General features: G+C 36.5%; 2 protein-coding genes across 3 annotated transcripts; both read right to left on the bottom strand.

Annotated features, from left to right (window-relative positions):
- Positions 1–445: 445 nt before the first annotated feature.
- On the bottom strand, positions 446–6,046 carry LOC143701483 (uncharacterized). Its single transcript, XM_077194815.1, has 6 exons — positions 6,007–6,046; positions 5,714–5,864; positions 5,049–5,614; positions 2,157–2,307; positions 1,750–2,037; positions 446–817 (listed from the first exon to the last, which is right to left on the bottom strand). Exons 1-6 carry the CDS (start codon positions 6,044–6,046, stop codon positions 505–507), a joined length of 1,509 nt encoding a protein of 502 aa, XP_077050930.1. The 3' UTR covers positions 446–504.
- Positions 6,047–9,176: 3,130 nt separating this feature from the next.
- Positions 9,177–17,421, bottom strand: tomm40l (translocase of outer mitochondrial membrane 40 homolog, like). Of its 2 annotated transcripts, none has more exons than XM_077195318.1 (10): positions 17,090–17,421; positions 16,393–16,598; positions 15,595–15,662; positions 15,394–15,486; positions 15,180–15,281; positions 14,734–14,839; positions 14,486–14,608; positions 10,310–10,386; positions 10,095–10,197; positions 9,177–9,774 (listed from the first exon to the last, which is right to left on the bottom strand). In XM_077195318.1, exons 2-10 carry the CDS (start codon positions 16,595–16,597, stop codon positions 9,635–9,637), a joined length of 1,017 nt encoding a protein of 338 aa, XP_077051433.1. In that variant the 5' UTR covers position 16,598; positions 17,090–17,421; the 3' UTR covers positions 9,177–9,634. The 2 variants fall into 2 exon arrangements, with proteins under 2 accessions (XP_077051433.1, XP_077051434.1); XM_077195319.1 differs by having other exon boundaries at positions 16,960–17,126.
- Between the last annotated feature and the right edge of the window lie 236 nt (positions 17,422–17,657).

The following is a 17,657-nucleotide window of genomic DNA, read 5'->3' as shown; positions in this document are numbered from 1 at the left end:
CACACACCCACACACACCTCTGCACTTCTGATTTGTCTCAACATGGGGACCGGAGTGCTGTCAGTCAATAAATGGGAAAACAAAGTAACTTGCGGTACATATTTGAAAAAGTAATTAAGAAATTTTGTTGTAAATGTTAAAAGTAATGTGTTACTTTACTAGTTACTTGAAAAAGTAATCTGATTACGTAACTCAAGTTACTTGCAATGAGTTTCCCCCAACACTGAAAATAAGTGACGTCATTGAAACATGAACATGAAGAATGAACTAACAATATATGTGTATAAAAAGGATAGCCTACTCGTACTCATTGATATGTTGTTTTTATTAAGCTTTATATCACATAGTCTACATCTGTAGCTACATAAATGTAGTACTAATGGAAGCCTAGATATATTTTTACTCATTAACTTTACATTTCCAATACCTTCATTTCTGTAAGCAAAGTTAAATGAAAAAGTCAATCCAATCATTTTTCTGAGACCTCATTCTTATGCACTTGTATTAATAGCCCAGTTGCTTCTGGACTTGAGAGAAATAGGGCTCAAACCAATTTTGTAGCTCCTCTGCCTTTTCCTGAAGAGTGTTACCCATATTTTCTGTGGTCTTCTCAACCTGCTCTCTGAGGCCCTGCATTTGTGATTCCAGTTTCTCTTTTATTCCTTCACCCTGGCTTCTCAGCACTTCTCCCAGAGATGTCAGCTTCTCTTCAGCACGCTGTTGCATTGCAGTGAAGTAAGGCTCAAGACGACCCTTTACATCCTCCATATTCTGAGCAGCACGAGACCGAACCTCCTCAAAATATGTTTCCATTTTCCTTTAGATCAGAGGACAAATTGCTCAAAATAGAAATTTTCATAGAATATTGCAGTATAACTTTATATATGCAATTCTTATAATATACATTTTGTAAATGTAAATTAATTATAAAATAGTGCATATCTATTTTATTAATACAGTTTTGTTAATATACTACACATTTTTCATTTCATCAACATCATTTCATATATTTCTTATTATCATATTTTATTTTATATTTCCCTTCCGCAGAAGTAAAAATATCGAAATCAAAATATGATTTTTGTTTAAATGTTCATCTTTAACTGATGAGGCATATTAAACAATGATTCCTACTATTAAACTAAATAATCTAAATAAGAATATTAAGTTATTATGTTTGCTTTATACACTACCATTCAAAAGTTTGGGGTAAGTAAGACTTTTTTGTTTTTGAAAGAATTCTGTTGTACTCAACAAGGCTGCATTTATTTGATCAAAAGTACAGTAAATGAGTAATATTGTGAACTATTATTACAATTTAAAATAACTTTTTTCTATTTGACTATATATTATAAAATGAAATGTATTACTGTGATGGCAGAGCTGAATTTTTTAGCAGGCATTATCCAAGTTCTAATATGCTGATTTAGTGCTCAATACATGTTTTTTCATTATTATTAATGTTGAAAACAGTTGTGCTGCTTAATATTTCTGTGGAAACTGACACTTTTCTTTGTTCAGTAGAAAGCTGAAAAACCTGCATTTATTTGAAATAAAACTTCAATTCATTTTGATAAATTTCGAAAAAAAACTACTTTTTTTAAAAATCATTTGAAGGCATGCCTGCTAAATAAAAGTATGCCAATTAATTCCTAAAAAAAAACATACTCAACTGTAGTGTACTTTGTATAGAAGTGGAGCAAAAGATATGCAAAAGGTCATGTAATTAAGCTTGATACCATGACTCACTTGTTGATCTCTTGGATGTCCTTGTTAAAACGTTTCCTTAATTTCTTAGCATAGGTGTTGACCCTGTTCTTGACGTCTTCAGCGTTCTGTTCCACCATAGTCCGGAGCTCCTGGCTGTATTCAGTGACACGATCCTTAGCTTCCTCCATGTGTGTGCGAAGTTTGCTGGTCAGCAGTTGCAGATCTTCATTGAATCTCTCGGCAGTCTCCTGCGCATAGGGGCCCAGTTTGGAGTGCATGTCATCTTTATACATTTGCAGCTCCATCATGGTGTCACCGATCAGTGTACTGTAAAGAATTTGAATAGAATCTCAGTATCATAAATCAGTTTCTAGAAACTGGACTTTCCACCAAGTCTTTGCAAATTGAGTTGCTCAAATGTTTGCCCTGCGGTAGCATTTACTCACTCTAATTCTCTGCCGAGCTGAGTGGCCTTAATGTTGTCCCTCATCTCCTCAACCCGAGAAGTCAGCTCAGACACACGGCTCCAGAACTCATCCACTGCCTTTTCCCAGTGGCTTTTTGGCTCATCCTGAAAAAGGAAGTTCCCTTGGCAGCCTGTAAAGTCAGAATGGAGACCAAATATTCTTTAGCGCTTGGAATATTTGTCAATGTAAGTCCCATTGTTGTAGATACACCATATGTACAGTCAAGGTCTCAATTAAATCCATCACATAATCCATTCAAAGTAATCCAAGTTTTAAGCATATGTATCAAATCAAACTATCAGCCACTGTTGAATTAGCATAATAAACTGTTTGTGAAGACTGGCATTGTTGATCGCCGCTTACCTGAAATTACAGCGAGAGCGAGGATTACAGCCACAAACTTCATGATTGTTTTTGGACAGTACACCAGACAGATCCTCCAATGTGTTCTGTAACGAGAGTTTTTGAAACAGCTGGTATTTATATGACTTGGATCACAGTCATGTTGATAGCCTTAATGTGACTATGAGCTGAATTGGCAGCCTGTGTCCAAAGTTCTTCTCTTGAGATACTTCTTTATCGCAGCATTCAATTCCACGTTGCATGATTAAGGTTCCAAAGGGACAAGATGTGCTATAATTCAAAATTGTTTCGTAAAAAAATCCATTTGTTTAGATAATCTTGCCAGCTCAGTGAAAACACATAACCAATTTGAACATTGTTATTAAGCACAACTGAATTATGGTAAATTCAAAACAATCAACGAAGGAGATGGACCACGTCTTAAAAAGTGAGTCAATAATAAGTAAATGTTAAAAATCCTAATATTGAATTATTATGTAACAGGACATTTGCAACTAAAAAGACATCTTGCCTTGCATGATTCAAGGATCAAAGCTTATCATTTATCTCTCTTCTCTCTACCATTTTATCACTTTGTACTTCACATTCAACCCATTTGGAATGAGCATTGTAATGCTTAAAATGTATCTGTAAGTGTTCTGCTCTGTAAACTACACTGTAAAAAAATATTTTCAGGACTTGTCACATTTTTTCTTTTGTCAGATCAACTTAGATAATTTATGTGGCTCAGATAACATAATAATTAGATTTTCTTTTGATTAAACCTATTTCCTTCATTGTCTTAACAATTAACTCAAAATTCTAAGGCAACAAGGTTACTTACTTTTTTAAGTTAAACCAACAATATATTTTACAGTGTAAGAACATGTTTAACCTAAGTATCCATGTTTTCTTCTCTCCATCTATTATTGGCTTCTTTTTACAGATGGTTTTATTTTCAACGTCCATTTTACAATTACCACTCAATTACTAGAAATATCATTGTATTATAAAATACCTAAAACACAAGACACCATGTCAGCAAACTGCTATCATCTTACAAAAGAGAGAACGAGTCCATTATCTTGAGCATTTCTTACATGAAGACTTTGTGCAAGAAGGCTGTTATAAAGTCATTCTGACTCAAGTATTACACATAGTAAATAGATTAAATAATAGGTTGTTTTGATAAAGGTATCAGTGTAATAGGTCTCAATTGGAGTATAAATTGTAAATTGTGGAGTAACAATTGACATTATAAGACTTACTGCCTGTTTATCACATTTAGTTTATTATTATTACCTAACATATAGGGGTTGGACAATGAACACTGAAACACTGGCCAATATAATGGTGGAGGCTTCACTATATACTGTATGCGTGATGGCCAATCTTCACTTATTTCACATTCCATCAGTAGAGCAAGAGTGTGAAGGTTGAATTAGCAAAAACCACATCACAGCTGTACAGAAAATGTCCTAAAGAATGTCTGTGGTGTTTCTGACCTAAAGGATTAGTCTTAAAATGGGTGCAGAGCAGAAACTGCCTGTAGACCAATGAGAGTTCATATAATTCTCATGCTTCAGGTGTCTGCCAGTTACCATCCTTATCTGATGGGGTTGGACATTTGTTTGGGCTAGTTTACCAAGATTCAATCAAAATGTTGCAAACCTTTCTCCACTGTTGCAGTCAGAGAGGGGGCCTGGGAATGTACTGTTCACTGCATTTGCAAAGTCTGCAAGTGTAGGATGATGCGTTTTAAAAACTGTTTTGATTTTTAAAGTTATGTAGTGTATTCCAGCCTTACGTAATCACACTAGGGGTGAAATAAAAGTTCTGAAGCTTCACACATACAACATCTTGAACATGGACCTCAACAGAAATTAGAGATGTTTAAAAACCTTTCATCCTTGGGATTGTGATCAAATAATGCCTGCTGGAAAGTTTGCAGTGTGTTTGCAGTGTGTGTGTGTGTGTGTGCTCCTAATGTGTGTGCGCTATCTTGGATGTGTAAAGTGTAGAGGACAAATTCCAAGTATGGGTTCAGTTCCCTTCAAGATTTTAGAAAATACATTTGCATTCTCTCCAAATGTATATCTCTTGATGTATTGTAATTGTTTGCATTTATTTGGGTAAAAACAAAGTATAATAATGTTATGGTCAACTGGTACCTTTAGTCAAAATGTGGATGAGTCAAGTTCCTACACTTTTGCCATTAGAAAAACTCACTTATGAGTCTTACATCAAAGGTCTTGTTATGTCCCAATAACCATTGTATGTATTTTATTTTTAATTTGTTTTTTCTTCTCTTCTTTATTTCCTTCCTTGTTTTGGTAAGCTAATGAATGGCTGTACATGCTATCATGAGATGAAATTGTAAAATATCTTTAAAAAATGTGGATATCAATCATAGTGCTTACATTATTTTATTTAGCAATTTTTTGAAAAACATACATTAGCAACAAAGAAATATATTAGGTGAACCCCCATTTTGCGTTTCCAAAATGTCTCCATAAAGTCTCTAAGGTCTTTCAAGACTGATCGTGTCAAAAGACTCCCAGAGAGCTGTTAACTGGGCCTTCAGGTCCTGTGCGTATGGATCCAGTTTTCTCAGCTCCTCTGAATATGGAGCCAGATTCTTCTGAAGCTCCTGACTTCCCTGGGTCAGCTGACTCTGAAAGCTTTGGGCTAATGGAGTCAAGCTCATCTGAAACTCCAAAAAGTGTTGGTCCAGTTTCTGCTTCAGCTCCTCGGTTTGGGGAACCATTTCCATGAAACTTCTCTCCAGTTTTACCTTCAGCTCTTCAGCCCCCTGAACCAGAGTAGATTTCAGGGCTTCGGAATTCAGGGTCTCTGAATACGTGGCCACATCCTTTTTCAGCCGCTCAACCTGCTCCTCAATATCAGCTCTGATCTCCTCAACATAAGGCTTGAGCTGGGACTGCACAGATGTCATTTCCTGTTCCAGGCGCAGTTTCAACTGATCCGCATCCTGGGAAAGTTTGTTCAGAAGCTTTTGTGTCAGATGAGTTACTTGACTTTGAATGGCCAGGGTGTATCCATTGATGGCATCAGCACTTTTAGAGATCCTGTCACTGTGGAGAAATAGAGATGGATGTTTGTGTTCTTCGAAGTTTTACGATTTGTTTCATAGCCAGTTTATCAGTTCATCATCTAATTTACCACATACTTACTTGATTTCTTGACCCAGTTCTGAGTTTCTAATCACCTGCAGTGTGTCCTCAGCTGTGAGAGTTGCCTGAGACACGTAATTCCAGAATGCGTTTTTCACTAGATCCACACTGCGCTCTGGTCGGTCCTGCCACATAATACTGGCATGGCAGCCTAATGGATTCACCGTAATTAATAAGAAATATGTAAATAAACACATATAAGCTGATTAACTGATTGAAATGATTTTCTGACCAGTTTTGAGAGGGATAAAAACATAGTTTTTAGAATTTGGTCAAATTATATGAATGCTTACCAAAGAAAGCTGCAATAACAAACACTACAAGGATTTTCATGGTTATCTGCCAGCTCTACAAGAAGAAAAAAATCCTTTTGTCAGACAAGAACATTATGAATATTTTTGTCTAGTTTTCACTTAACTGAAAAGGACATACGCATGCATTCATTTGAGTTTTTGTCCAGTTCCTTACCTTTCTCTTGTCCTCTTCTGTGTAAGTGTTGAGAAGGTATCAGCACTGTATATAAATGGATTGCAGAGCTCTGATAAAGGCAGTAAAGTCCAGAAGGTAGTGCCTCGCTGTCAGTTGTACATGCTATGTCACTCATTCCACATCATGAAATCAACTGAACTGAACTGAACTCAGATCTGTGACTAAGTACTGTATAACATATATGTCTAAAATGAATGTCTTGTGAAGACACTTGCCTGAAACCTATAACATATAAACACAAAACCTAAACTTCAAACTGTAATCAAGATGCATTACTGTATAAAAAAACAAATAAAAATGAATTCCTATAGTTTTGTTTTGTGTAACCACTATTGTTTTGAGAACATGTAAAGAAAATTATCAAATGAAAAAATAAAAACAAAACAAAAATAAATTAATGTTTTGATTTTGAGTGTACAGATTTTTTTCAATAAATAAATAAATAGCTATATAGAATCCCCAAACATTCCACCATATACATGTAAAAATATTTGCATATTGAATGTTTATCATATAAATCATGTTTATTAACACCTGAAATCTACATAAACACCATAATGCTGTCTACTTTGTTTCAGAATTCATGGCAACATTCTCACAAGCCACATTTATTGGCTATAGAAGGTTTTCCTTGCGCATACAGATGTCTGTTATATACTTTTCAAAATGAAGCGCACATTTAACAACTGAACGCAAAAAAGAATTTAAAGAGTGTCTTCACTGTAAAAAATGATTGCTGTGAACTTAAAATTCAACATTAGAATAATAAATGATGTGTTGTTTCAACTTAAAAAAGTATGTGTTTCGTGCTTGACTTAAAATATTAAGCTTTGTTGATTTTAGTTTAGTTAAGTTAGATATTTAGGTTATCTCAAAAAATTGTAAGTTGTTATTAATTGCAATTTACAATATAAATTGTAACTAATTGCAGCAACATTTTTTAGTGTTGTTTTAAATCATTTTTGTTAAGATGTTTGGCTTATAAAATTGTTTGTAACGTATAAGGAAAAATTGTAAGGGAATAATTAATGGGAAAACAACATAAGGTTACAATCGGGATCTGCAGTGTAAATTCTTCTTATTATTATTTTAAATTACATGTGAAATGTAGATGGGTACATCTCTGCCCTTTTTAAGCAGTTTGCACATTCAAATTGGCATGTCAGCAAGCTCTGTTTGCTGTATTAGAGAAAAAGAACAAACATTGTTCCACAATCTTGATTTCGTTTTAAACTGATGTGTTTATTGGTTTGAGACACACAGTCTAAAAAAGAACAAATCAGCGGTACATCAGTGAGGTAAAAGGTTACTTTAAGCAATATTATAACTCGTCTAGGCATTTATCCAATTACACAAAACTGCCATCAAGTCAAGACTGTTACACTTAATCTGCACTTATCAATCAGGTCAAGGAGAACACTGAGAACTGACCGCTGAGCTTCAGTCATATTGATCTTGCATTCCAGTGAAAATTGTCTGCATTCCTATGTAGAAAATATGTTGTGCATTTAATATCACTGTTGCTCAAATCATCCATGCTAAAATCAACAGGGTACTCAAAAGTGGAAGTCATCATGGTTGAGTAAACCTTTGGACTCCCATTTGCTCCAATAAATCCATCATAGCGTTTTCACGACTTTCAAAAAGTGGGAAAAATATCGAGAGACTGATTACAGTAGTCAGAAGAAAGAAAGATGTGAAATTTGCCGTCACTCCATCAACTGTTGTATTAGAAACACCCTCGTAGCAGCGTTAATTCATTTTTGTCATTTACTGCCAAGGTATAGTGTTATAAATGTAAATTAGATTTTTTTTAATAATGAAAATATGAATTTTACTAATGAATTGTTTAGAACGGTGGAAACGTCTGTTATACACATTGCTGAATTATAAATTGCTAAAATAACACTGAATGTGGACAAAGAGCAAAAACTAGTACTGTCTGTCTCCCCAATTATTAACTTGCAGTCATGTGAGGTTATCTTTAAGGTGCAGAGGTACATGTGTCTATGCATTTTGGTCTGCACGTATTAACGTATAAGGTTGATGTAATAATGACTGATGTGTCAGGTTTTAAAGAAGATCCTTCAAGACATTGCCCTCTTCATCACAACAGTTATCTGCATTTAGAAGTGCCTTATATCTGCTGAACATACAATCACACAGAATGACACAAAGGGTGTCATTTTGTTGCATGTATTCACTTAACTAAATAAAAATCTGATTGTGATATGTTACAAAAGTCATATCCTTTACAGACACAATATTATAACCATTAATGTCTAAGTATTTGGAGTAATCAGTATTTCACTTAAAGGACAGGTTCGGTATTTTACACTTAAAGCCCTGTTTTAAGATAGTTTCTGATGAAATAGAACGGTTAAGATTGAAATTTGGACAAATGCTGCTGTCCCGGGAATTTTCGGTTTCTGTGTTAGCACCCCCCAACTAAACAATGGTTTTATAGGGGCACTGGAACAATCATTCATAAAACGCATTAAACTTTAGTTTACAAAGACGTTAAACTCAACGAGTGGTCTGGGGTGTTCACTGATATGCCCACACAAAAATTGCTGCAAAAGATGCTTTCTAACAGGTTTTATCGTTGTTTTTGTCCAACTCCATTGACTTAAGTCAGGACAAAAACTACGATAAAACCTGTTAGAAAGCATCTTTTGCAGCATTTGTACAAATTTCAATCTTAACCGTTCTATTTCATCAGAAACGATCTTAAAACAGGGCTTTAAGTGTAAAATACCGAACTTGCCCTTTAAACATTTTAATCATACACAATCTATTTTACCACTATTACTCAATATACATATTTATAAAGGCACTGCATACAATGTGGGAAATGTCAGATTTGGGATTAGTTAACAGAATATAACGTGAAAACTTTATTGGCTCAGTTGGATGTTAATGTATTTTTCACACCCACAAAAATACATCCATAAATATTATACCTACATCTCAGTTTGTTAGATATGTTTTGTTTTAATAATTTATCCATGTTTGTCCAGCAATGCACACATTATTTTATTTATGTAGGTGCTTACATGAGTACAGCAACGCATTTTAAAAAGATTTTGACAATGAAAAGAAACAAACAAGGAAATAATTTATAAAAAGAACTGAACTGACAAACAATAAAAAGAATGACAAATTTACGTGTGTATTTGTATTTCTTCGTTCTTCTAATGCATCAGGTGGTGATGTTACTTTTTTTGGGATATGCGAATTGTCACTGCTTTTTATTTATATTACAAGAATAACAAAATGAAAACCCTGGGGTTGGTCTGATACATGGAACTAACAACAAATATTTCTTTGTTTTGTACAAGCGCAGATATGCAAGTGAGTCCAACCTTTACCGTTTCACCAGCAACAGCACTGGTGTGTAAACCGAAGAATTAACCAAGAAAGAAGGTAGGTTTAACCAATGGTGATGCCAAAACCACACTGGAACTGGTTTTTTCTGTGGTTAAGGAAAGCACAGAGGGCCAGTGACAGAGGCAGAGGCAGCAGCTTTTTCTCAAGCGTAGCTCCAACCACCCAGTTACTGTCTAAAGAACCTACAGATAGAGTGAAAGATTCTGTAAATCAGGGTTTATCACATACTTTGTAACCATGAATTTCCATGCAGATATTTTTTTTTAAATCATTTGAGAATTTTGGGATGGATTTAAGTTTAAATATCAGACAACGATCTTTGGAATGACTAGTTAATGAAGACACTATTTTAGTGTAGAAATCTTTCAAATAAGAAGATTGGATTGGAATGCTGCTCAAATAATGATATGGCTTTCTGATAAGGCCTTGTATTCATCATAACTTTACAAAATTATGGAATCTTGATGAATGCATGCATGCATTTGGATGTATGTGTACCAACCTTTAAAGAGCAGGTTGGATTTGGGGACGTCCAGCTGGTACCCAAATGATGCACTAGTGTCCTGCATACGGGTGCTCGCTTCAAACTCCACGCCAACTTGCAACTGATACAAAAAAACAACAACCAAAAACAAAGGTCATTATAAAGCAATAAAACAGCATAAATGAATGAATGAATGAATAAAGACATGAATCATTCTGCTGAAGAACATTTACCTGATCATTGGCTTTGTGGTAATATGACCCGTGAACTCCAGCTCCTCCTAGTGTCAAGGTGGCGATAAAGTTGCTGCCTGTTTTCAAAAATGCCATCATTAAACCAAATTTTTACTTTTTTAATCTGGGTTAAAACATGTAGAAAATATTTCTAGACATTGGCTGAAAATGATCTGGGCCCGTATCCCTAAAGAATTTTTGTGCAAAAAGTGGCTCCTAGCGGCCAAATTCTAAGAAATTTCTCAGAGTCATGACGTTTTCTTAGAATTTCCCCTAAAAGTGACACGAAAATCCCAGTTAATATAAAAGCTATTCCTCAAGATTCCTAGCGCTTAAAAGGGCTCCTAAGGCGAGATCTGCTAAGAGCAGGGAAGAGGACTTTTAGTGGCTTAGGAGTTCCCCTAAGCAGCTGCACAAAATGGCCAACAGAGGAAGCAGGAGAGATTTCCTGCAAACACTGGATGACAGGGAATTATTGAGACGCTACAGACATTGATAAAAGCTGAGCCGTGTTACCCTCGTTAAGTTGTAACGTTGCAATTTCTACTTCATTAAGGACAGCCCCTTGAGATAGGCCATCTTGTTTTCAATGGGGTCCATATGGGAGTGAAAGTACAAAATATTCCAGCTAGGATATTAATATGAGCAAATAAGACACAACTCATTATTTGAACAGGGTGTAATGAGCTTAAGTTTTCACATATTTTAGATTCTAATGTTAGGCTATAACCCCTACAGCTTACTATTCATTTTCCAGATATTTTCTTGAATGTGAAATATTATTTACAATTACAGTCTGCATAAGATTAGAGTGTATAATTATGTTTATTGATTTGAGTGTACATCCTTTGCTCATTATCACCAAAAGTTCATTTTCATCAAACTTGTAGGATAAACCAATCACGGCTTTTGAAATGATGACTCATACCTAGCAACAGGGTCAACCACACCTCCTCACTAAGATAGGATTTTCCATCCATTCCTTGCTCCGAGTTCACTGAAAATGTTCTGGAATCACTTCTAAGCTAAAACTCCTGGCAAGGAATTTTTAGGTTAAGTTAGGAGCTCTCTGAGAGGATTCTCAGAATCTTTAGGGATACGGGCCCTGATCTTTATTATAATTTCTATATAGTTGTGTACTCTCACACTTCTAACTAAACTCTGATTACATGATACATTTTTATTGTGTACTGTCTTTTTGTTATTTAAAGAAGAAAGGAAAAAACCTTGTTATTAAGTGCCCCTATTATGCTATTTTAAAGGTTCCTAGTTTTGGAGGTCTCCTACAATAGGTTTACACACTTTACATCCAAGGTCAAAAGCACTTTCATTTTCTCATTGCAGCATCACCTCTTTTCTCAAAGTGTCTGAAATGGTTTGAGGACAGATTCAGCCTCTCTAAACCCCTCCTTTTTTGAGAGCCTACTCTGCTCTGATTGGTCAGTTGTCCCAGTCTGTTTGATACTGGTCTACAGAACATGTCAGAAGCGAAACGGCCATTACCATTAGGGGTGTTGAAATGAATCGTTGCATCGCGATGCGGACGTGGACGATTCCGCATCGATGCAGTAATAGACTAAAATCAATTAAAGCATACTGATGTTTCTCTGATGTAATTCGTCACATACACACTACTAGTGCTAGCATAAAATGGCAGACGGAGGTGAAACACAAAAGAGAGTAATAAAAAATGCACCCACTATTTTAAAATGTACAGTCCCTGTGCAGTCAGGGTAGGCAGTGCCTCACCAAAGGAAATGTTGACATTACATTTATTAATTCCAAGAGCTTTATTAATTCACCACATTATTAATTGCATTTATTTTATTCCAAATATTAATTTTTGTAACACAATTTTTCAGGAATACACATATAATATACTCCTTTTGCCATTATTTGCTCCTAAAAATCATTGTTTCATGCAGAAAATTCAAGGCCATGGCCATTGAGGCAGAGGTTAGCAGTGCCTCTTTGGTCCATAGAACGTAGTTTACGTAGATTTGCGCATGCGCAGTCAGTTCTCGTGCGGTCTTGAATTATCAACATTGAGGCAGAGACCGAGCGTGCCTCATGTCACGTGATCCACTTGCTCTCACTCACTCCGCGCTTCAAGCTAATTAGCATCTAGCGGCGCCTAGCGTTGGAAGCGTCCTATGAAGAAAAAGAGCTGTGGTCGCTAACGGGAAAGTCCATGCGTCTATCCCTCTGGACAAAGATGTCAATTTGTTGTAAAAGTCCTCTTTGTTGGGTGTATTTCTCAATTTCACGAGTCTCTCCTTTTCAATGGAAATAAGAGCCAGGAGGAAAGTCTGTTCTGCTCCATTCACGTCAGAGGCGCCCGCGCCATTGGATGTGCAGTTGCCGCAGCTCAGCCTATGAGCGAGCCATACGCTCACTGTGCTAACGTTAGCTGTGCAGCTGCAAATGCGTTTTATAGGCTTCAGTAAATCGAGGAAAAGGAGTTTCGTCTACAAAATAAAAGTAAGCACCCCCTTTAAAACGTAAATTATTCATTTATTTATTATTTTTAAAACCCTTATATTGGCTTGTGTGTTGTCTGATGGTGGGCTAACAGTTATAGGCCTGCTGTGCGCTGACACCAAAATGTTCTCCCTTCCATACCCTGGTGCGCCGTCACCTCTGCCATATTTGTACTGTAGGTCTATCTGTGCGATTATGGTGCATTTCGTAAGGGTTAAAATTCTGTTTTGTAGTTCTCTTTTTTTAATCCTGTTGCGCCGTCGCCAGACGCTCATTGCGTGTCGGTGTGTGCGCCTTGCGCAGTTTGTAGGAGCGAATTTAAGCTGTTTTTGTACTGTAAAGCTGTACTGCCTGCACAATGTTTTCTGACTGTAGCCTATTCAAATCCTGGTGCGCCGTCACCAGAGTGACCAGACCAATAGTGTGTTTGTGGCTGTCTGTGCGCGTTTGCGCATTTTGAAGGAATGACTAGGCTGCTTGTCGGTTCGCTGACAACGCGCCGCCTCCCTCTCTTACTCTGTCCCGCACAAAACATTTGTTTGTTGTATAAGTCATAAGATGGATGTGTCCATTCATTTGATTATTAGATTTGATTGTGCATTAGCCTCACATATGACTGACTTTGCTGTATGCAGGCAGCGATGTGATGATGCCTGATATGAACTTGGGTTGCTACATTAACTGAATGAATATATGAACATATATGCCACATTGATAGGTCACAGCCTACCCATGACAAGATTTCACCGCACGTTACTGGTGTGCGAGCATTATTAAGTACACTTGACAGTTTCATGCGCTTTTACCATTTACTAGTGTTTGTTCTAAATGGTCCTGTCGTCTGCTGTGTTCAGACTTAAGTTTTGTTCGATGTTTTCTACATTTAGGAAGTGAATGTACTTTCTTGGAGCAGCTGAAATAAAAACGGAGTTCATATTGACTGTTTGTATTCATTGACGTAAATGTAGGCATGTGAAGTAATATTGAAAAGTGAGGATGCATTGCGGTATCGAATCGAATCAAATGCTTGACATGATAATCGTAATCGAATTGAATCGTGAGACCAGTGACGATTCACACCCCTAATTACCATATCTGAATTTCAGCCTTCCTCAGCCCTTGTATAAACAGTGATACAAAACAGTAACGATGGCATCGGTTTTACTGTGTCAATTCCTGAATCCTCATTCTTTGAAAGTACATGCAAAGTAGATTTGCTTTAGCAGCGTCATCTCAACATGTCGACAAAACAAACCTAACTCTTCCAGGCCTCAGCTACAACTGCAGAGATCGAGGGTCAAAGTACACGTTCTTCGCGAGCAGCCAATGGAGACCACAGGCTGGCATTAAGCCTTTTTTTTTTTTTTTTTTTTTTTTTACAAACCTTTGTGCAGGAAGTAAGATTGGAATTACTGACCACTTGTTTCAAGCATTTCAGAATCACTTCTTTAGTTTGGGAGACAATAAAAGCGTTTATCGTGCACTTTGGTCTTTGAGAATTTGCAGACATTTTACATTTCCAAACAGCTATATAACTTCATGAAATGTAATATCTGAAAAAGCCTAATAGGGGCACATTAATAGGACAGCACTGGTTTGTCTTTTCAACCGGTTTTATAATGCAATTCAACATACCTTGATAAAAGATGTATAAAAATGTAAATGCATGCCTACTATTTCTTTATATGCGTTTACCTGTATATCTGCCTGCCAGAGACATGACTGTGCCCTCGTCTCCTGGCCGGCGGTGGTACACCAACTCTCCACCTAATGCCAGCGACGAAGTGACAGACTGGAGATAATGAGCCACAACAATTCCTGGGAGAGATGCGAGGGATGAGAGGTGAGAAAACCGGAAAGGAAATACGTTAACTAAAGAAAGGACATGATTAAAAACAAATAAAGCAACTAAAATAAACTCGGATGAAAAAGAAGACAATTACCAGACCCCACCAACACATCTGGGTTGCCAAAGGTCACAGCAGCAGTGAAATCTTCTCCTTTTAATTCAGCATCTCCTTGCCAGTTAACAAACTTCTGCTGCTGCGTCTGTTTGACACAAGTGTTTCAGTACGTCCAGCGATGCTTTCATATTTGATCATAATTAATCAAAAATAAACAAATATGGTGCTGGTTTCACAGACAGGGATTAGATTAATCCAGGATTAGACCCGAGTTCAATTATTTAAGTAGCTTATATATATATATATATATATATATAAAAAAAAACATTACTGGTGTGCATCTTGAGAGAAAACATTGGCACTGACAATATTTTGAGATATGCCAGAGCAAGTTACTTTCAGTTAAAACAGCTCAAACATGCAGTTTAATCTGGAAGCCTTGTCTGTGAAACTGGGGGAAAGGTTATTTTTTCACAAATACACACCTGGAAGGCAAATTTAGAGCGCACTCTGTCTGTGATCTGATGAATAACCTGTGCATTTAGGCTCCCTGTGTTGTCCATGTCACCAACAATGACAGGAAAGGCCTGCCAAAAAAAATTAAGGTAAACTATACATATTAGGGTAAACAGCACAAATTCATTATTCAAATCAAAAAGTACATTTGTATATTTATTTATACTGCATGCAAATATATACCTCTGCAGGTCCTATTTGTTTGGTCCCCACATAGGTTGCTCCAAACCTGTAACTGGAATCTGCTTGAGTGCTTAACAACACTGTGTGGTTCACCTAGGAATTAAAACATGAGTTGATGGCTACAACCAGGGACTGACAGACTTTCTTCAACAACATGACTCCAGAAACATTCAGCTCCACCAGTGAACACACTGGACTAACCTGGAAGTGGTTGCTCAAGCCCTTGTTCACTGTTAATCTAACACCCTCCATCTGCATGGGAAAAACCTCTAAGGGACAAACAGACATTAGTGTAAAAACCATGAATTTGTAATCACAAAAATTTAAAGCATAAGGTACAACTGAAATGAGAAGCCCTTTACAAATTTAAATGGAATACATGAATTTTAATTGATTTTGAACTGGTGAAGCTGGATATAAAATACAGTTCAAATAGTTGATATTTACAGCCTGTAATATTTTTTAGCGTTTTTAAAAAAAAAAGTATCTTATGCTCACCAAGGCTGCATTTATTTGATCAAAAATACAGTAAAAACCACAGTATTGTTAAATAATATTACACTTTTCTATTTTAGGACATGATGTTTTTTTCTGGATTCTTTGATTAATAGGTTTAAAAAAAAAAACAGAATTTATAAAAGGTCTTTACTGTCACTTTTGATCAATTTGATACATTCTTGCATTATATTTAGTTATGCTCATCAAGTCTGCATTTCAAAAACATAAAAAATTGTAATGTTTCCAAACTTTTGACCTGTACCATATGTACACACACACACACACACACACACACACACACACACACACACACACACACACACACACACACACACACACACAACAAATTATAATTTATTTTTGTACAGTTGTTTGAAAACAATGTAATACACATGGACGTGGTACAATTGAAATGGCTTGGTTGAAGGTTTTGATTCCCTGATTAATCTTAGTTTATCAGGGAATAAATAGAAAATCTTTTTATGAAGTAATTATGTTTACCTTTGCATTTGCGATGGCACTCTTCAAAGCCACCGGGGTTCGGAAGGGGAGGCTCGGTCTCCTGGAGCCCAGCTGAAGAACTACCCGGGACAGAGACGGGTGAGACGGACGGCATCGTGAATCCTGGGGGCATTGCCACCAAACCCGCTCCACCCGACCCTGGTGCATGCGGGCTGGGGGCGCTGGCAGCCAAAACACTGCCCATTCTGAGACGGGACACATGAGAAAAAAAGAGATGGAGAGCACATTCTATGTTCAAATGATGATCTGTAATCAGTAATTTGAGTCTAAAATCAGTAGTATTTATGTGTGGACGATAAACAATGCATGCATGTACGTTAGGGTTAGGCAATATTAAACAGTCCTAGAAGGTCTTTTGTATAAGAAAATGACTGAACACACTTGGATTTAAACGATCAGTAGCTGCTGCTGTTTCGTGAAGCATCCAGCTCAAAATACAACACAAGTAACTTACTTCAACGGCAACTTAATTCATTGATAAATTAGCTCGAAAGCTACATATGCCGCATGCTTTTTGTTATTCGTCAGACACTAACGTTGACGTACCTCTATTGGCGATGTAAATGCCGTTTAGATGTGACAAATAAAAGTGTTTCTAGCTGAGTTATACATTAGAAGTACTGTAGAATTAATAATAAAAAAGAAGCTCAATGACAATGAATCAATGACAACTCACGTTGAGCTTCGCAGAGGACGGTTCTCCTTACAAAACCACGTGTTTCAAGCGATGTCCGATTTGAATAATTCTTTGAGAGTCGGATCTTTTTAATGAATCTGTTCACAATGAATCACAAAACAAGTCTGAACCATAGATATCATATAGAGACTACTACAGTAATTTAATAGTCGGACTGAATGGTTCAAGATGCGGGCTGAGTTATAGGGGGTTTCAAGTCATTTTTATTCATATATCTAATTTTATGGTTGTAAGCGACTCTATGTTTTAATGATTTGAATCTTGGCGGCAACAAACTTAAAATGAAACCATCTTCCTCATAAATAAAATGTAATAGAAGAAAGGTTCTCAAAAGCGAAATGACGCAATTGCGTCAAGACCATAGACTTTTGTAAAGGTCAAGACGTAAAATAATTGTTTCGTTCAGATGAACTGTTCGAAAGAACCGATTCGCATCTAGTCCTCCTACTTTCAGCTCGACAAAACCCAAGCTGAATGGCTATTGGTCTGTTTACCTGTCAATCACTACGTAAACATGATGAAGCAGGTTTGAGAAGGGCATTTGCGT

This window comes from Siphateles boraxobius, unplaced genomic scaffold (genome assembly GCF_051911475.1).
Source record: "Siphateles boraxobius isolate OS27281-9 unplaced genomic scaffold, OSU_SipBor_1 33, whole genome shotgun sequence".
Lineage (NCBI taxonomy): Eukaryota > Metazoa > Chordata > Actinopteri > Cypriniformes > Leuciscidae > Siphateles > Siphateles boraxobius.
Note: the sequence above shows the minus strand (reverse complement) of the source record. Positions and strands in the feature narration are given on the sequence as shown.

Coding starts and splice junctions, on each gene's coding strand:
- tomm40l (XM_077195318.1), bottom strand. CDS start 16,597: ATGGGCAGTGTTTTGGCTGCCAGCGCCCCCAGCCCGCATGCACCAGGG. Junction 14,609..14,733: donor AGATGTGTTGGTGGGGTCTG/GTAATTGTCTTC, acceptor CATCTCTCCCAG/GAATTGTTGTGGCTCATTAT. Junction 9,775..10,094: donor ATCCAACCTGCTCTTTAAAG/GTTGGTACACAT, acceptor CTCTATCTGTAG/GTTCTTTAGACAGTAACTGG.
- LOC143701483 (XM_077194815.1), bottom strand. CDS start 6,046: ATGAAAATCCTTGTAGTGTTTGTTATTGCAGCTTTCTTTG. Junction 5,615..5,713: donor GAACTGGGTCAAGAAATCAA/GTAAGTATGTGG, acceptor ATTTCTCCACAG/TGACAGGATCTCTAAAAGTG. Junction 2,038..2,156: donor CAGCTCGGCAGAGAATTAGA/GTGAGTAAATGC, acceptor AATTCTTTACAG/TACACTGATCGGTGACACCA.